General features: G+C 37.6%; 2 protein-coding genes across 2 annotated transcripts; one reads left to right on the forward strand and one right to left on the reverse strand.

Moving 5' to 3' along the window:
- Window position 1: 1 nt before the first annotated feature.
- NUDCD2 (NudC domain containing 2) lies at window positions 2–6549 on the forward strand. The gene is made up of 4 exons (XM_027841720.1): window positions 2–279; window positions 3390–3438; window positions 3671–3822; window positions 5975–6549. The coding sequence occupies exons 1-4, from the start codon at window positions 91–93 to the stop codon at window positions 6056–6058; spliced, it is 474 nt and encodes a 157-aa protein (XP_027697521.1). The 5' UTR covers window positions 2–90; the 3' UTR covers window positions 6059–6549.
- A 1409-nt stretch (window positions 6550–7958) lies between these two features.
- CCNG1 (cyclin G1) lies at window positions 7959–16052 on the reverse strand. Its single transcript, XM_027841932.1, has 7 exons — window positions 15832–16052; window positions 14666–14929; window positions 12560–12813; window positions 11083–11161; window positions 10905–11003; window positions 10548–10742; window positions 7959–9330 (listed from the first exon to the last, which is right to left on the reverse strand). The coding sequence occupies exons 2-6, from the start codon at window positions 14927–14929 to the stop codon at window positions 10551–10553; spliced, it is 888 nt and encodes a 295-aa protein (XP_027697733.1). The 5' UTR covers window positions 15832–16052; the 3' UTR covers window positions 7959–9330; window positions 10548–10550.
- Window positions 16053–19619: the final 3567 nt, after the last annotated feature.

Genomic DNA, 19619 nt, shown 5'->3' on the forward strand with positions numbered 1-19619 from the left:
CCTATGGGCAAGATGGGCAGAGACGCTTCTGCGCCTGCCCAGAAGGAATCTTGGTTGGCACTGAGAGGATCATTGGAATCCGAGTGAAGCATGTCTGCCCCGTTTGAGGAGCGAAGTGGGGTGGTTCCTTGTGAGACGCCCTGGGGCCAATGGTACCAGACCCTAGAGGAGGTGTTTATCGAGGTCCAGGTGCCACCGGGCACTCGTGCTCAAGAGATCCAGTGCGGCCTGCAGAGTCGGCATGTGGAGCTAGCCGTGCGGGGCCAGGAGATCCTCAAGGTAGGGGCGGCCCTTCACTCGCATCGGGTCCCAGCCTCAAGGGACCGACTCCTGGTGTCGGAGCCGAACCGCGCTCTGGGTCCCCGTTCCTTTCCCCGGGACCACGCGATAGGACTTCATTCCCATGGCCTTCCAGGCTTAAGGGCAGAGATTTCTTAATCGTTTCCAAAGTAAACTTTCCTCGAGCTCTTTTATTGTTGTTATTCCGCATGCTTGAGGATGACTTAGCTCCCCTAGCCTTATCGGAGAGGGGTTTTAGGGCTGGGAAAGAGGATGCTCCCTAACCAATAGACCTCGTCGTACTTCCTGAAACAGGGCTGTCAGATGCCCAGAGTTACCATGGGAACGTTTAGGCGATGACTTGGAGGAATCTTGTGAATTGCTCACTTCTTTGTTCTCGAAAACTTCAAAGTCGACTGCAGTCCTTGCTACAGACTGATATAAGTTGAGAAGATGGGTTCTGGAGAAAATGTGCCACACTTAGGGCAAATATCATAGTCTCTAGAGCAGGAAGGAATCTCAGAAATCATCTGGTCCAATTGCTGCATTTTACAGCTGAGAAAGCTGAGGCCAAGAAAATCTCCTGACTTGCCCCAAGTCATACAGGCATTGTAATAGGATCATAGATTTAGAGCTGGAAGGAACTTTAGAAGTCATTTAATCTAATTCTCTCATTTTACAGATAAGGAAACCAAGATCAAGTGACTTGCCCAAAGTAACATAAGCAATAAATGGGAGAACCAGGATTCAAATCTAGGTCCTCCAACATCAACCAAATCCAGTGCCCTTTCTGCTGTACTGTGCTAAGTCCTTTAAATAATAAACTGTAGTAAGTTCAAAATATTCAATTTTCAAAATTACTTCCCCCCACCTTTTCAGAAATATCTACATATGTATCTAATACTCATGTACAGTGGCAGGTGCCTTTATTTTTATCATCCACCTCCTTTCTCATAACTAAGGATGTCTTCCAGAGCCCTTCAGATCAAAAGTGTCAAATAAGGGGATCCAGATTACAATGTATTTGGGAAATATTTAACAAAATAAACAAAAATGCAATAAAACATAGATAATGTGTGTATGTGGTTTTCTTAATATGTAGCCAGAGGGGATCCTTATGTACCATTTGTTTAGTGAACTGAAGTTTCTCTTTGAGTTTGACACCATTTCATTGATCTAATCAGCTCTCTTGGGTTCAACTCTCATCCAGATACAAATGACTCAAATCTTTGGACAGTGCTATCTGGTTATATGGTTATCTCAAGGCCATCATGTCTCAAACGTAATTTAATCTTCCTTCCCTAGCCAACTCCTCTAAACTTACTTTTCCTGTGAAGGGTACCATCTGAACTTGACTTAGGATCTAACATCTATACAATATATTATATTTCTGTACTCGTTCTTTTATTAATGGGAAAGGCACTTCATGGGACACAAGACAATGACTTTTTTTTCCTTGAAAAATTCGGTCCATATAATAAAGTTAAATTTCTTCCTCTTCCTGCATATATAAAACAGATTAAGGATAATGCCTTATCAGAACTTATTTAGTTCAGCACCTAGCTCCAGATTTTGTACACACTGGGTATTTAATGTTTATCGAATTGAATTTCCCAAGATGCCTTTTTTTTTTTAAATGCCAAAAGACCTTGAGCACTGCAAAATAAGGGGGGATTTACACAAAATACACTGAATTATAACAAAATTATATGGCAGTTTCAGCCCTTTATGGATTCACATGGCTTCTAGAAAAATTTTCTTATTTTAAAACCTTAAAAACTTAGGATATTTTGGCTTCTTCATAAATGTTTTCTCAGATAAGAAGGCTCTTACTTTACATTTCTTAAAAAGTTATGCTTTTTGATCTAGTAACTAGCAGTTTAAAAGGGGGGGTTGGTTGGTGTTCTTTTAGAAACGTTTTTAATTTTATATAACAAAACTCTTTACAAATCACATAACTAGACATATATTTTTAATACCATTCTAATTATAGCTTTCCCAATAGACAACTGTTTATTAGTAAAGTTATTTTAGGAAAGGGAAAAGGGAAACTTGGAGCATTCATTCACTTGTATATCAGTGAGAGAGGTTCTCTGGATTGAGTTCAAGTCCCCATGTTCATATCTTAAGAAATATATTTGGACACTAGTTTCATAAATTTTAAGGTAATTATCTCTTTATAAAGTATTATAGTCTTTATAAACTCTATAAAGTGTTGTAAGATTATCTCTTCATAAAGTCTTAATAGTTTTATGGCTTTGCTCCAGAGGTGACCTGAAGTGTCTAAACATCTGCAGAAAAACAGAATGCCCTAGTTTTATAATTAGGAAGACTCTTTATTGGTACAGTTTTACTTGATTCCATCTACCTTATGTTAGGCATAATTTAAAAAAAAAACAGTTCAATCCCTCTGCATCAAGAGTTTAGAACCCTAAATTTTCCTAAGGGAAGTTTTCTTATAGCCTTCTCCTATGTATAGGAATTAAACTGCTAAAAATTTGATGGCTTTAAAAAAAATAAGCACTTCAATTATCTGTGGGTATTTTCTTCAGTGATGCAAATCCCAGTCCATCCACATTTGTCCCAAAGTGCTTGAAGGCCTTCCTCAACCTCCATCCAGTTTACTATGAGTTTACTATTATATTATGGTAGGAGTACAGTTAGTTTGTCCCAATGGCATATACCTATCAATATGATGAGTCAACATCAACATATAATAAAGCAATGTTTGGGGTTTGTTTTGTTTTGTTTTTATTTTGGTCTTGACTTGTCATTTCCTTGGTATAAGAATCCCTTAAAAAAGAAATACCCTCTACCAATGTAAATCTGAGACTGTTCTGAGACTTTAGTCTTAAGAGTTTACTGGGGCACCAAGAGAATAAGTGACCTACCCAAGTTCACACAACCAAGTAAGACAGATCTTGAAGCCAGATCTTCATCACTCTAAGGCTGTCTTACTATCCATTATGCTACTCTGCCTCTCTGTGACAATATGAAGGATTGAAAAATCATGATGTATATATTAAATCATGAAAATTTCTTTAAAGTTGATTTTACATATTTGATGAATTGCAACATTTTGGGGCAATCTTGCAAATTTCTCTTTTCAGGGCAAACTCTTTGATTCTACAATAGCTGATGAGGGAACGTGGACACTAGGTAAGGATATTTGCTACATTTGAAAACTCCATTTGGCATATTTTCAGCACATATTGTTTCTGGGTCAGAGGCCCCTCATCCCCTCTAAAACATATTATTTTGTCCTTGCATCTTTAAAAACATAGCAACTGAAATTTGTTGAAAAAAAAATCTCCCATGATAACTTGAAGGATTTTGAAAAACCAAATCCAATGATAAATTATAATTTCATAATTTGTAATTTTTCTTGTAGAGGACAGAAAAATGGTCCGCATAGTTCTTACCAAGACAAAGAGAGATGCAGCAAATTGTTGGACCTCTCTCTTAGAAACCGAATATGCAGCTGATCCTTGGGTACAGGACCAAATGCAAAGAAAACTTACCCTGGAGAGATTCCAAAAAGAAGTAAGTCACATGAATTTATGAATTCCTGTATTCAGCATGTGTTAAATCCACGTAATAGCTATTAACTATATACACTAAGCCTTTATAGAAAGTCTTTGGAAAACCTAGTGTTTTATTCATTTTAAAAGTGTTCATCCATATACTACATCACTCAGTAACCTATCTTATGAAGTTCACTTAGTCCAGATATGTCACTCAACCAGATTTTGGTAGCAGTTAATTACTGACCTCAGATTATTCTTCTCCCTGAGTTCAGTACCAGGCTCATAATATTAATACTTCTCTCCATCCCAGTTCCTGTCCTAATACTTGAAGACTTCAGCTCCACCACCTCTGCTTCTGCTTGCCTGGTTGCTGAACTCTACTAGAGAAAGTCTTAAAACTGGGCCAGCTGAATCCACTGCAAATTTGTTATCCAGTCTGAATAGTTGTCTACAACTATTTAGGTGTATCAGACTAAATCTGATCAGATTTCTCTTGCATAGCCCACATCAGCTGTTCTAGACCTTCTCTTTTCTTTCAAAGCTATCTACATCATCATCTTTCCCCCTCTTCTCAACAAGAGGACTTTGACTCATTTTGTGGAAAAAATGTGGGCCGTTATTATCAAATGTCTTCTCATCTCCAGTTACAAATCTCATATAACTGCAGCAGCATCCTCCATCCTTGTAATAGCTGTAGTCTCAGAGAATAAGATGATCCTTCTCCTTTCCAGTGTAAACATGTACTCCATCTTTTCCAGTCTCTGATATTCCACATAGCTGAATTAAAGCACATTTCTGACCATGTCATTCACCTGCTCAAAAAGCTCCAGTGGCTTCCTATTCCCTCTGGGATCAAATAGACTCCATTGTTTGACATTTAAAGGGTTTTACCATCTAGTTCCAGATTTACTGCACATTTTTCCTGTTCACAAACTCTTTGGGCTTGCCAAACTGGTCTATATGTTTTGTCAGATACAAAATTCCATTTCTCTTCCCCTCACCCATCATGCTTCTTCTCTTCTTGAAATTCACTCCTTATTCACCTCTCCCTTTTAGAAGTCCTTCCCCTCTCAGTTCAAGTGCTACCTCCTACATGGCGACTTTTTGTATCTCCTCCACCTTATGTCCCTTCTTCCAATTACTTTGTTTCTTTTGTATATATTTTGTATCTATTCTACATGCATATAAGGGTCTGGTATGTAAGTGCATAATGAATGCTTGCTGATCACTTTCATATATGCCCAGATCCTTCCTTGTCCTTTAAAAACCTTCAGTTGATATTACCATCCTTTCTATCACTGTTCTTTCACAAACTCTCAGAAATGTCTATACTCATTGTTTCCAGAACTGGGCAACATAGCTTCCATCTCCGTATCCCCAATCAAAAAGTCTCTCTAAGGTCATCAGTGAGCTCTTTATTGCTGATACAGTGGCTTTTTCAGTTTACCTTCTAGAGATTCTTCTCTTTTTAGGTGTTCCTGACATTGCTTTTTCTTGGTTGTTATTCATCAGACCAATCCTGTTCAATCTCCTTTCCAGGATCATCATCCATACCCTAACCCCTGTACATGAACTCTAGGGATCTGCCCTAATGCTTCTTTTCTCTCCCCATTTTCTTGATAATCTGTTTAAGCTCTCATGGGTTCAACTGCCATCTATATCCAGGCGACTACCAAATCTATGACTCAGCCTTCATCTCTCCCCAATTCAAAAACACTTCAGTGGCTTCCCCATTGCCTCTGATAAAATAAAAGTCCTTTAAAAATCCTTCAAGTCCATTTAAAGTGCTTCATGTTTTTGCTTCAACCAATCTTTTCAGGCTAATTACATATTACTTTCTCACACATCCAACCTTCCAACCAAACTTGCTTACCTGCTCTTTGTTACTTGTCTGTATCACTTGCATCTTCCTGCCTCCATGCCATTTCCCCATGCTTGAAGTAGTCTCCCTTTACTTTCTCCTTAGGAATCCCTAACAGCTCCCTTCAAATTTCAGGTAAAATATGAACATGTTATATCGAGGTAGTAAAAGGTAAGTGCCTTGAGGACAAGGACTGACTCACTTTTGCCTAGCAGTGTCTGGCTCATTCTTCACTTAAATGCTTTTATTGTACATAAACCTTATATAATAAAAATGTAAATTTACTAATTATCTTCCTTCCTTTCAGAACCCTGGTTTTGACTTCAGTGGAGCAGAAATCTCAGGAAACTACAGTAAAGGTGGACCAGATTTCTCTAGTCTTGAAAAATAAAAAACTGCCATTTTTAACTGTTCCATGGACCCTAGATGTTGCCAATGTAGAAGGATTGGATTATGTGATTGAAGAAAACTTCATTTGCCTACACAGCTGAATGAGAATTGTAAAAAAAATTTAAATATGACTTCAAAGAATGCATTCAAAATGTAGTTTACATAGAAAACATTCTGAATTTCAATGGAAACTTTTCTGGAGAAGTGGTCTTTTTTTGGACTTACTTTGCTCAGCAGGACATTTTAAACAGGTCTTGAACTCTTATTAATTTGTTAAGCAATGGGCCATAATCATGCAAAGCTCAAGTGTGCCTTCAGGGGAAATTAAAAGTTTTTCTTTGGAAAACTGTAATTGAGAATAACTGTCAATAAAGCTTTCTAATTCCAAAAATGGGATAGGTGTTACCCACCAATTTTAGAGTACCAAAGGGAAATGATTCACCTTAGTGAAAGTCCAACAATGATTGAAAAATAAAAAGTCTTATTCTTAAACTGGCATAACATTCCTATGAAACGTTGTTTTATGATGTTACATGCCTTATAGTACTAAACCCATGTTTTTTTTTTTTTTTATGGGCATGTGGGAAGAGCTGGAGATAGAGGGTGAAATTAGCTAAAATGTAGTTTAAAAACATAATGTAAACAAAGTATCCTTATGAGCCTAAATGTAACCCAATAAATCAATTTTAGCAATCATTAGCTCCCCTTAATAGTCATAGCAATCTATGAAGAGGATCACTAGGGTAAAAGATACCCTGTGTAAGTCAAGAACAGTGTAATTTTGTTGTTTCTACCAATAGTCACTGTTTTATGAAAACCAGATTACTAATATTTCTTCCTATAGTTTTGTATAAAATTGTAGGATTTGGATGTAACTGATTACTTGGGAAAGAAGTTAAAAGAGCAACAGAAGCCAAGGACAATTTCTAATCCTTCAAGCCTCCAATCTCTAGATTGCTGAGTAGGTAGAAGGACTGAGACCTAGTATTTGTATTACCCATTAGAGATTAATTACTAAATGGTCTACAACACAAGTAAACATTTTTTCTTGGCAGTGAATACACATTAAAGGTGGCCAATATGGAAAGCCAAATTCCAGGCTCTCTGGGTCTCTTCATTTTACCTAAAGCAAGTTCTTATCCTGGGGTTATTTTAAAATATATATATATGTATAAAATATAATAAATAAAATATATATACATATATAAATATGTACACATATACACACATATTTTGATAACTTTTAGTACATTGGTTTCCTTTATAAGCTTAAAGATTTTATACATTTGAAATTCTTCTTTTCCAAAGGTCCATAGGCTTCATTACATTGCTAAATCATTCATGACACAAAAAAGGCTTAACAACCTCTGACTTCATTGTGGAGTTACATTATAGGATTTTAAATAAACTTCAAAGTTTAACTACACTTTGTTGTCTGTAAGTATTTACAAGTGTTTGAAGGGCTGTCACAGACTTTTGCTTCTTCAGAGGTAAGAAGCAGGAACACTAAAGTGGAAATTACAGAATTATAAGTTTTATCTTGTTGTAAAAAAAAACTTCATACCAGCTGTCCAAAAGTAAAATGGGCTACTTCATTCTGGGTCACCTTTTCTGGAAGTCCTTTTAAGCAGAGCATGTAAAAGAGATTCTTCAAATACAAAATGAATTCGATTACTTCTGAGGTCATTTCTGTTCTAAAATTCAATGTGAGTTACCTATAGTCACAGTCTCACAGAGCAAAGAATAGCAATCAATACTCCAAACTCCCAGGTCTGTGATCTTTCATCTATATCAGGTACCAGAACCTAGTAGAAATTATTTGCTTTATTTTGTTCTTGTTAGGATATACCCAACTGGCAGTTTGGAGATAATTTTAACTATGTACAGAACATTCCAGACAATGCATTTCAATAGTTTTATTGAAAGGTCACTTCCTTAGTACCAGAACATAATGGTACTGTTAGGTTACTTCAGCCAACTAAAGTTTGCACTGATGAATTAGAAAGGAAATTCTTCAATGAATCAGATATTTAGGAGTAACTGAAGAGTGCATCTGCAAAACACTTTACAAAATGAAGCATAAGACATACGAGACATACTGTGTTTCTTTGGTTTATCTTTAAAGGGAAGTTTTTTTCCCCACAACATGATGTCAAAGGGAAATTTGAACTCTAGTTATAGCTATTGTGGAAGTTAAGCTATATATTGCACTGATTAACTATATGCTTTCCCAACCCTATGTCAATTTAGATTCATTAACCTACAACTAGCCTTAAGTGCTCCACCTACCTACCACATAATTAGTCAATTAAATTGTTGCTTACTTGAATCTGGATAGACAACTCACTTTAGTCTAAGTTGAACTATTACAGGGGCATTATGACAATAGCATACCCCATATGTACTGTTTTTAAATAGAAAGCTCTATACGAAAAGTCCAGTTTCATACCAACTGTAATCCTTATTTAAAGCTCCAGAGTGTTAGCATTAGCATATATTGCTTTAGAAGGGTACAGCTGAGGTTTCAGATTGGCAGACTATGAGAGTTGCTTGTACAACAGAAATTTTCTAAGGGGATAGATATTGAGATAAAAATCATTCTATATAAAATTTTGTATACCATATCACTTGTTCCCTAGGATAATGTTGAAGATCACTTAAATTTAACATGTCTGTCTACAACTTTAATAGAATTTTATAATCAAATTTAAATGAAAAATATGCCAAACAAAAATAAATCTTTAGAAGTATTGGATTATCTAGTTGTATAAGGCTTTAACAAGGTTGTTTATACTGCCTCAAAGACTAGTAACCCTGACACTATACTAAAGTGCATCATACCATTTTTCTGAAATTTGATGTGAACTTGCATCACAATCAAAATAACATCAATTAAAGTCAATCACACCTTGCCATCAATACTACCTATAATCAGTATGCTGATCCAGATACTACTAGATTGGATCAATATTAACTGTTAATTCACAGTATAGTCTTCCATCCTTATTCTACATTAGGGTTCACATTTGAGTTTTAGTTTTTATAAACATGCTTCAAAGACAATCATAATTTAGTCCTGAACACATTTCCAACTGCAGCACACATAATCAATTTCCAACTATAGCCTGTTTTCCTCTCAAGTCTGAAAACAACAATGCTAACCTAGTTGCTATGTTTCAGGCTTCACAGCTTAAATCCATTCTAATATTGGAGTCCACAGTTCTGATGTGAAATAAGCCTTCAAAACAGTTGAATTTCTTCACCATAAGAATCCTATTGAGACAAAGGAAATAAGCTATTAGAAGCCTACAAAAGTACATGCATATAATAAATTTTAAAATGACTTGTTCATATCTAAAGCTTTAGAATCACGAACTATTTCAAGAACTTTAATGATGGAATGATTTTTTTTAATTAAAAAAAAAACCACTTTCCTACTCCTTACCATAATTAGTATAAAATTTAAGAATTTGGGAAAAAAAGATGACTCTTTATGAAAAAATGTTTAAAAATTTTAGGAATAGGCAGTATATGTACAGTTTGTACTTATGTGTATAGAATATTATCTGACAATTATTTTTTTTGTGACACCTCTCAGTTATCTAGGGGTTTAATGAAACTCACAAAGCACAAAAACAAATTCACTGATTTTTTTTTTTAAAGATAGGTTAAAAAGAACCTTTGATAGGAGTAAAAAGGGAAGAGCTATTGCAGGAGATAAAATCCAAAAATCTCGTATCCTGATAATCTTTTTTCTCCCACTAAGTATCATATTAAGATTAGTATAAAGCAAATAAGATCTATAGAGTGAACTACATTTATAGAGGCATTTGTCTTAAGCTTATGACCCCAAAAAGGAGCTTCTAGTTCAGAAAGTAGGACACTTTGGGCTCTATGAAAAGCTTTCAAAGGGAAAGGCCTTCACAAGAGCTTTAAATTACACGGGAGTTACATGCATGTACAGAGACAGAAACAATTAAAAATATGTCATTCAGAATGTTTCATAAGTGAACATTTTAAGTAGTTTCCATTTAAAAATGAATAAACTATTTTGATGTTAATTTCAATTCACTATGTTTGGTTCATGCTTAGGATTCAAGATTTTTTTAAGAACTATGTTTTCTTAAATTTATAATTTGTATATAATGCTGAGGAAGGCTGTAGAAAACAATACTACCATCATAAAATTCCTTATCCTACTGATCATATGTTTATGCAAAGCCTTAGGTACATCAATAATATAGGAAAAAACCCAAAAAACAAAAAACTCTCATATTGCAGTGTCTTGTACATAGTAGACACTCAAATCACTGATGTCGTAAAGCAAGGTTAATATTCCTTTAGCTTTCTCAATCTAATCTCATTTAAAAGGTTTCTCAAATAACATTTGAACATTTAGTACAATGAGAATTAGCATTTAACCCTTAAGTCAAAGAAAAGTTATGGCCCTAATAGATTCTTATTTCAAAAATAATTTAGAAGCAAATTACCTATTAAGACCCAGTTTCAGGGATTGTTGGAAGATGAGCGATTTTGTAATAACTATGCTTCAACTGACGTGCAGTGCGCCCAGACACAATCCACTTCAACTTCTGAACATTTGGTTTAGAACACTTGTTTGATGAGTATTCAGTTAGGCACTTTGCTACAAGTTCCTGCCAGAAGGTCAGATCTCTGCAATTTATCTGCATAAAAACATTTTAAATTATTGCTGAAATTAATATTATTGTGTATTTTTCTTATCTGAAAAAATGGTCTAATTAAATATACAACATTCCTTTTGCTTTAGGAGATATATTAAAAACGGTCAGCTGTTATACAGATTTGAGCAAATGACAAATACATACCTTGGAATGTTTCTGAAGACATTCTACTCCTTCCATCAATTCTATAAATTTCTGTTCTTGAATCTCCAGTGCAATTATAGATAATGCCAATACAGAAGGCTAAAAAAGATAAAATTTGTAATAAGTGTTACATGTAAAAATAGGTTTACATCAATAGATTTAGTATTAAAGTATTTACCTTTGCTTTAGAAAACATAATCCTACAGTGGCATGCCTTAAGCTGAGCTTCCAGTCTTTCAAAACTCAGGTTCTTTCTCCTTTAAAAGAAGAAATAAAGTAAAATCATCTATATGAAATTAGCTGTCAAGTCAAAAGACAAAAACTTCAAAACATTACTATAAACTTTTAATCATAGCAAGAAAATGAACTTTAATTGAACTTGTTTCTTTTAAAAATAATGCTATTCAATCAAAGCGATCTATAGTCATATGAAAAAAATACTGTAACTCACTACTAACTGGAGAAATGCAAATTAAAACAATTCTTCGGTACAACCTCATACCTACTAGATTGGCTAATAGGACAGAAGAGGCAAATGACAAATGTTGGAGGGAATGTGGGAAAATTAGACATTAATGCACTGTTGGTGGAGATCAGCATGGATTCAACCATTCTGTAGAGAAATTTTGAACTATGCCCAGAGGGCTATAAAACCATGCATACCCTTTGACCTAGCAATACTACTATCAGGTCTGTATCCCCAAAGAGATTTAAAAAAAAGGAAAAGGACCTATACATACAAAAATATTTATAGCAGCTCTTTTCTGGGGGCAAAGAATTAGAAATTGAGAGGATGCCCATCAGTTAGGGAAATGGCTGAACAAGCTGTGGTATGTGGGAAAACTATTATAAGAAATGATGAGAATGCTCTCAGAAAAACCTGGAAAGACTTGGGTGGGCTGATGCAAAGTGAAATGTACTGTGCACAAAGTAACAGCAATACTGTAAGATGATCAGCTGTGAATGACTTAGCTATTCTCAGAAATACAACGATCCAAGACAACTCTGAAAGACATATGATGAAAAATGCTATCCATCCCCACAGAAAGAACTGATGGTGTCTGAATACAGATTGAAGCACACTTTTTTTCACTTCATTTTTCTTGAGGTTTTTTTTTGGGTCTATGTTTTCTTTCACAACATGACTATTATGTATAAAAAAATAATGCTATTCAGTTCTAGTGACATTTCTGAATGTGTCCCAAAAAGAAAATACAGAAATCTTAATTACTAATGCCTAACATCAGTCAAATGAAGCTTCTTCATGCCACAGAAACCAAAATTGTCTTTTTAACTCTTTAAAAATGATGTGGGATTTAGTTTTCTATTGAAGTTCTTTTTTCTCTGGTTTGTGAAAGATTCTAAGCTGGTAGTTTAGTCTGGAGCTGGAAAATTTGATGAAGCACAAGCTCTTTTGTAAGAGGGCCCAAAGATTACCTACCAATCACTTATAAGGAGGCATTAACAACTACATAGCTTCCCATTTGATTTTTTTAAATGAATACCTAGCTGCTGAGGCAGAAAATAACATCAGCTGTCTTTTTTAGTATTAAAATGTCTGAATGATTAAAATTGTTTCATAGTATTAATGACCAGTACATGGAAATCATACCGCTATTTTATAAAACTCTACTTTCAAAATACAGATTACATACCTTTCAAATGGTAAATTTTCACGAATGAGTGAATAATAGAGCTGTAGAAACTGAAAAGAAGTAGTAGCTTTGACTTTCCAACACACCTTCTCCAACACAATCTTTTCCATTCTCATCAGGTCAGAAACTGTGAATTTGTATTGGCTTATTCGTATCAAATCAGTGGCTAATGGGACATTTCTCTCTTCCTCTGTCGATTTCACAGCCAGATAGAAGCAACTTAATCCCACACATCCAAGGTGTTTCGGCTGTACCTACAAAACAAACAACCCAAAATATTGATTCTCCATATTCAAATTAAGAATCAACCCAAAATGTTAAGTCTCCATGATTTTTAAATCAAACACATTTCAACATTTCTAAGTGATTTTCTTCATTATTATTATTATCCTTTTTTATAGAGAAGACAAACTGGATTCAGCCTCCATATGGCAAATACTTTGGGCTATTTTTTATAATTATAAGTGATAAATTTAAACAATTCCATTCACACTCATCTGCCTTCATTCTCATCTCCTGCTTGGATTTTTAAATTGATTTGGCTAGGAGAAAGGGTATAAACTGTGGCTGTGGAACACAAATGACTTGCCCACTGAGTATAATCTATATGACTTGGGCATCATTGGCATTAACAAGTGAAGCAAGCATTTTATACACAGTAAGCTTCTCTTCAAAGAAATTTGTTAATAAAGCATTTTTTATAAAAATATATTTTTGGGTCAACCTAGAAATAATGATATAGGATTATTATAATAACAAGTAATAATAGTTGGACCACAATTTCCAAGTTTTGTCTTTCCTAAAGAACATTATTTTTACACCCAAAAGAAAGGTGCTATCCCTTTCTAAGCACTTGATTCTCAAATCAATCCAGCTAGGTTTTAATTTTCTAGGAAGTATTTTTTAGTAATTTAGATTACAAAGTATATTCTCCAATTTATACAACTATGAAGTTTGTGATACCACAAACACAATATGGTAATACTTATGAACAAGAGCAATAACACATGCTATTCCCAGTCTCTGCCAGGTGAAATCCTATTTTTCAAAGCCTAAGTGATCCCTCAGACCAGATTTGATGGCTCCTTCTTCTGAATCTTGAAATCAATTATTTAATACATCTTAGGGCACTTTCCCCCCTTGTTTGTGAGGCTCACATTAAACTATGTGCCAGCTTTCTATCTTCTGTAATTTGTAGCAAACAATAATTTGTTGAATGATTTGGCAATATGCCAATCTTTAAAAAAAATGCATTCTGGGCTATGTACCAAAAGTTAGCAGATTAGTTATTTTTATTTTCTGGGGTAGGCAGAAATTTCACAAATGAGGACCCTTAATAAACAAGTCTTTTTACTTAATTGTCTATGGATAGAAAGGCACACTAAAAAATCTAGAGTCAAGGACATGGGTTCAAATCCTATCTCTTATCCTACTTGTGTGACGTCAGTTTTTACAGCTGTAAAATAAGAGTAGGACCGCCATTCCTCTTGAAAATCTTTAAGGAGGCTGAAGTGGAACCACCTGGAACACTGAATACTCATGGGTCACCCCATAATTCTTATTTCCAATCTTATAATCTGTCCCCCAACATGTTTATATTTTAATAACAACATAAAATGAAAAGTCAAATACCCAGTAGTCCTATCTAATCCAAGAGCAATTCTGTTAAAATGCAGAAATGTGTTATTCAGAAAATTCTAAAGTTAAAGTTCTAAGTTATTGTCCAAATTTGTATTATTAATTATGAGTCACCTTTATTTTTTTGGTAAATAATATTAGTGAACAGTATAATAGTGTTTCAATAGAATGATGAAAGAAAAAGGCCAAGCTTATAAAGTTTACTATGTATATACTTTGATATCATATACATATATGTATGTAAATATAAGAGACTAACATGTCCATTCTCCCAATGGAATATAAACTACTTAAATGCAGAGACTGTTTTGTCTTTGTCTCTGTATCCCCACCCTGGCTTAGCACCTAACAGATGCCCAAAAAATGCTAGCTGAATGGATCCTGGCCATAAATCAACTCAAAGTAAACAATTTCATCTCAGATATCCCAAATCAAGTAGCATTTAGTGTGAGATACTTTAAAACATACCTTCATTTTGGATAGAAATCTGTCCAGTAAATTCACAGCTAGAGAAAAAGTCTCTGTGTCAAAACCAAAGAACTGAGTTAGGCTAAGAAGGTCTTTCACTTCGAAGTCCCTCAGTCTTGCGGTCATCCGAAGGCCATTATCATGAGCAGATTCAATTAGTCTCAAGCCACAGACCTTTGGCTGACACCTGGATTCCTGTTCCAATAGAACATTCAGCTGGTGCAGCAGTTTCTGAGCTTCAGTTGTTACCAGTGCTTCTATCATCTATATATAGTGCAAGACCGAGAAAGGAGCAGTAAGACAGGAGGTCAGAAAGGGGGAGTGGGGGCGGGGTAGCTCTTTCTTTGGTATTGCTATAGATCTGGACTTCTCCCCAGTGATGTTTACTTGGGAAGGGGGGTGGCTGACGCTCAAGAAGGGACAACTGAGAAACCTTCAAGGCCTTTCAAATCAACTTCCTTTAATTCCCAACAAGCCACCACCCATCCTAGTACAGCCATTGGGGCGGAGCGAGACACGTGTGCGGGGGGTGGGACCCGCCTCCACTTCCACCTGGCGCTGACAAGTCTAGGCTAGCGCTCCCAAGGCACTCCCGGGGGAGGAGGGCCGGGGACTAGCGAAGAGGCCCGGGCCTGAGAAAGAGACGGGGCGACGGGGAGGGAAAGAATACGAGGAGCCGGACTGGAATTGAGGATGGGGGGACCGGGGGGAGGGGAGGGTGACAGAGGCAGAAGACGGAGATCTGGGGAGAGTCGGGGCTGGGGAGCAGACACAACTCGGTGGGGAGAGGCAGGGCTAGGGGGAGACATAGGGGTGCGGGGAAAGAGACAAGGTCGGGGGTAAGAACAAAGGACTGGGGGCGGGGAGGGGAAGGAAAAACTGACAAGAGACTTGCAGGTGGTGGAGAAGGGAAGTTGGGGTGACGAGACCAGAGACTTGGGGAAGAGAACTGGAACTGGGGTGTCGGGGGGAGGGAATGGGCGGCGCTGTATCTGTGGATCCTCCCAAATCTAGAGCCTCTCCACTCCCCCCCCCAAGCCCTTCACCGAGGCCCGCCCCCGCCCCCCCCAGGTCCCCGTCCATCCCACTCCACCCCACCAATTCCAAAAATCTTCCAACTGCTCCAACCGCCCGCTGCCAACGACCCGGGCCGCCCGAGCCCTCACCTTGAGCTCCTCGCGGCGGCTCTTCCTCGGTAGCAAGCCTCCCCCCCGGGGCCTGTCCTCTCCTCACCCTGAAAAATTAGTCCAAACGTCCCGGACGACGCGGGAACTATATAAGGGAGAGGAGAGGGGCCCGGGGGGGAGATGACGGAGGGGGTTTGCAGGGCAGCGGCTCCAGCGAGCTGAGAACGATGCCAGTCCCAGGCCGCGGAGCGCTGAGGCAGCGGCTTGGGGCCGGCCCAGCTATATATAGCAAGGCGGGGCTTTCCTCTGGGTCCTCTGAATCTTAGCGCTGATTGGCGCTACTCGTCCGGATGGACGGTAAAGGTTGGGTCTCGACTGGCCTATGGTGGAAGCTAGGGTGAGGGGGTGGGAAGAGAAAAAAACCAACCAATCACAGCGCTAATTCCTTCAGCTTCAGTTCAAGTTTCCTACTCACCGAAAATTCCTCCCCCCTCACCCCACCGAAAGTCACCCATCCCCAGGGGCTAAATATGGAGAGGGGTTGAGCTAAGAGCCGCACCCACCTGCCTCGCCCCTCGACGTGGTCACAGAATTCGGCCCTGATTGGTTGAATCTAGTTCCAGAATTTACTGGAAGTTTCCTATTAGGGAAAAACTTTAGCCCTAAGGTATTTTAATTCATTAGTTCGATAGTTGGTGATAGTAGTGGTTGTTTTTGGTTTTTTTTTTTTTCCCCAAAAAAATGCAGTAACTTAACCCTTGATTTTAATACTGTAATGAAGGAATGTAAAGAAAATGTGTAATGAATGGATGGGGCAGGTAGGTGCCATAGTGGACAGAGTGCCAGGCTTGGAGTCAGGAACTTACTAGCTGTGTGACCCTGGACAAGTCACATAACCCTGTTTGCTTTATTTGTAAAATGAACTGGAGGAAAAAAAATGGCAAATCATTCCAGTAGTCACTAAGAGTAGGACACTGACTGAACTGAATGAGTGGATGAATGAATGAGTGATGAAAGCATTTATTAAGTCCTTACTATGTAGCAAGCATTGGGCTAAGGCCTGGGGATATAAATAGAAAAGGTAAACAGCCTCTCCTCCCAATATAATTCATGTTGGGAAACTATACATATAGAAGGAGTCAACTGTGTGGAGGATAGAAAGTCCTGGTGATCTTTAGGTTGCATCACTTGGGTGAATTCTTAATGTTCAGAGGCAAGTAAGATGGAAATGCTTGGAGTCTGGACCTTTCAGCACCAGAGCTTATGGTAAAGCTCAGTGGTTTGCCTTCTTACTTGAAGTATTGTAAGTGGTGACTTTCTGCTCATCAAAGCTGTGTGAGTGGTGTCAAGTCTAGAATGAATCAAAACCATGAGTTAAGGAATAAAGCCTCTTTAATTGAGATAACAGGGGAGCAAAACTGCCACCCTGGGGGATGTCTAGTGGATTTCCCAACCAAAGAGACCCATGAAAAAATTTTTTTGTAGTTTTAGGAGGAGAGAAGAAGGAGATAGGTGAGGTGCCTGGTCACAAGACCCCAGTGGCTTTTGGCAATCCAGGCAAGGTAAATCACTTCATTCTGGCTGTTTTGCCCCTCATGCCATGAATCCCAGTGGAAGGGGGCAAGGACACTAGAAGCTGAGATCCAGCTTGAACTGGACTCCTCACAAGGGAATATCCCTGGGTGGGGGGATCTAGGATGTGATTCAGTTCAACCTAATCAAGAGTAAATATTGTCAGAGTAGGAATGTAAGGATATTGCTGAAATTCCCACGGGAGTGGCAGTCCATATTACATTTGGTATTAACAATTTCTGTCATTATATTAACAATTTTGTCTGTAGCCATATTTGTCCCAGAGATGAGGAAGCTGTAGTGCCTCAGCCCATGATAACTGGAGAGAAGAAAGTGAATTATGAAGTGGAACATGTCTTTGTGGGCTCCATACTATGAGAATGGAAATAACAATAATGATAATGACAATGATAGTTAGCATTTATATAGTGCTTTAAGGTTTGCAAATAACTTTACAAATATTTCATTTTATCCTCACAACTCCTCCATGCCTGATCAGCTTCTTATCCATGTCCTCTTGAAAGTTCACCCAGGGTTATAGGGGTTATCGTCTCATTTTCCTCATACTGGAAAGTATCAATGAAGCATTCTGGTCATCCACTTGTCCTCCCTCTTCTTACTATATTCTTACTACATGACTAAGATTTCATATAATTTTTTTGGTGACATCCTTTGTCTCTGAAGTTCCCCATTGATGATATGTTGCAGCCTGTTCATGCACAAGATGAACCTTTCAATTTCTCTCAGTATGATGCTCATATTTAGTTTCTAGGCAATGTTATTCTAGGTTTCACTGACATACAGCAACACTGGCAAAAGGTTATACCAAAAAGCTGAGCCTTTACTGTCATGGAAAGCTTAGGCTCAGTAAAAGTACTTTTCAATTCCTTAAATGCAATCCAAACCACTTTCCTTTTCCTTTTCAACTCTGGGTCAGGCTCATTGTCCATCATTTTGTCTGTCCCCTATATATGTATTATTGGACAAGCTCAGTTCCAATGGAACTGTTCGTATAAGTGTATGCTGAAATCTAGGCAATAGATAATCTAAATTCCTGTGGTGTTTCTTTTATAAATTACCAGGCCAATCTCCATTAAGTGATCACAGATCTCTTCTGGCTGGCTCTTCAGTGTTTTAGGGCTTAATGTAATTCATACAATGTCCTCCACAAACAGAGCATCTGTGAGTCCTCACTATCAATTCTGTCTGTGTTTCCTTCCACAACTTTTACTTGTATTCTAAGGTTTGGTCCTCAGGGGATGCAAAAGATGCTTTCAGTTCTTGAAATAACACTGTAGTTGACTACTCTTATTCTCACCCTCTTCCCCTTCTAACTTCCCTATCACCATTAAGGGCAATACTATCCTCCCAATCCCTTAGGCTCACCACCTAGGTGTAATCCTTGACTCCTCATTATCTCTCACCTCCCACATCCAATCAGTTACAAAGCCTGTCAGTTTTTACCTTTGCAACATGCCCCCTTCTTTCCTCTGACACTGTTACTGCTCTGCTGAAGACCTTTATTACCTCACACTTATACTGTTTCAATAGATTGCTGATGGGTCTGCCTGCCTTGAATCTCTTCCCACTCCAATTAATCCTCCATTCAGTCACCAAAATGATTTTCCTAAAGCTCAGGTTTGACCATGTCACCCCTCCACTTAAGAAATTCCAGTCCTTCCCTATTGCCTCCAGAAGCAAATACAAAAACTCTGTTTGGTGTTCAAAGTCCTTCATAGCCTAGCCCCTTCTACCTTTTCTTTCTTTTTATACCTTACTCCTTGCCATGTACCGTTCAATCCAGTGTCACTAGCCTCCTCACAATTCCAATAATAAGACATTCAATCTCTCAGGTGAAAAAAACTTTCTATCTCTTGGGTCTGGGCATTTTTTCCAGGTGTCTGCCATGCCTGGAATGTTCTCCCTCCTCATCTACACCTTCTGGCTTCTCTCTTCCCTGGCTTCCTTTAGGTCCCAATTAAAATCTCATTTTCTTCTGGAAGCCTTTCCCAAGCTTTCTTAATTCTAGTGGCTTCCATCTCTGAATTAATAAATACTACTAGTTCTAACTTTTGTCAACCTGAAAGTTGGTTAAAGGGGCAACAAGCTAGGTGATAAGTAAATTCATATTGTTTATTCCCTTAAGTTAGTGACATGTATATGGAGTCAAAGCTTTAACTATGACCGAATCAAGCAATTTTAGGAGGACATTTAAACCCTGAGTCAGGATGTCTGTGTTACTCAGATTTATGGTC

Source organism: Vombatus ursinus, unplaced genomic scaffold (genome assembly GCF_900497805.2).
Source record: "Vombatus ursinus unplaced genomic scaffold, bare-nosed wombat genome assembly UNPS02014863.1, whole genome shotgun sequence".
Classification (NCBI taxonomy): Eukaryota; Metazoa; Chordata; class Mammalia; order Diprotodontia; family Vombatidae; genus Vombatus; species Vombatus ursinus.

Coding starts and splice junctions, on each gene's coding strand:
- NUDCD2 (XM_027841720.1), top strand. CDS start 91: ATGTCTGCCCCGTTTGAGGAGCGAAGTGGGGTGGTTCCTTGTGAGACG. Junction 280..3,389: donor GGGGCCAGGAGATCCTCAAG/GTAGGGGCGGCC, acceptor TTCTCTTTTCAG/GGCAAACTCTTTGATTCTAC. Junction 3,823..5,974: donor TGGAGAGATTCCAAAAAGAA/GTAAGTCACATG, acceptor CCTTCCTTTCAG/AACCCTGGTTTTGACTTCAG.
- CCNG1 (XM_027841932.1), bottom strand. CDS start 14,929: ATGATAGAAGCACTGGTAACAACTGAAGCTCAGAAACTGCTGCACCAG. Junction 12,814..14,665: donor GATTTCTATCCAAAATGAAG/GTATGTTTTAAA, acceptor TTTGTTTTGTAG/GTACAGCCGAAACACCTTGG. Junction 10,743..10,904: donor GTCTTCAGAAACATTCCAAG/GTATGTATTTGT, acceptor GTTTTTATGCAG/ATAAATTGCAGAGATCTGAC.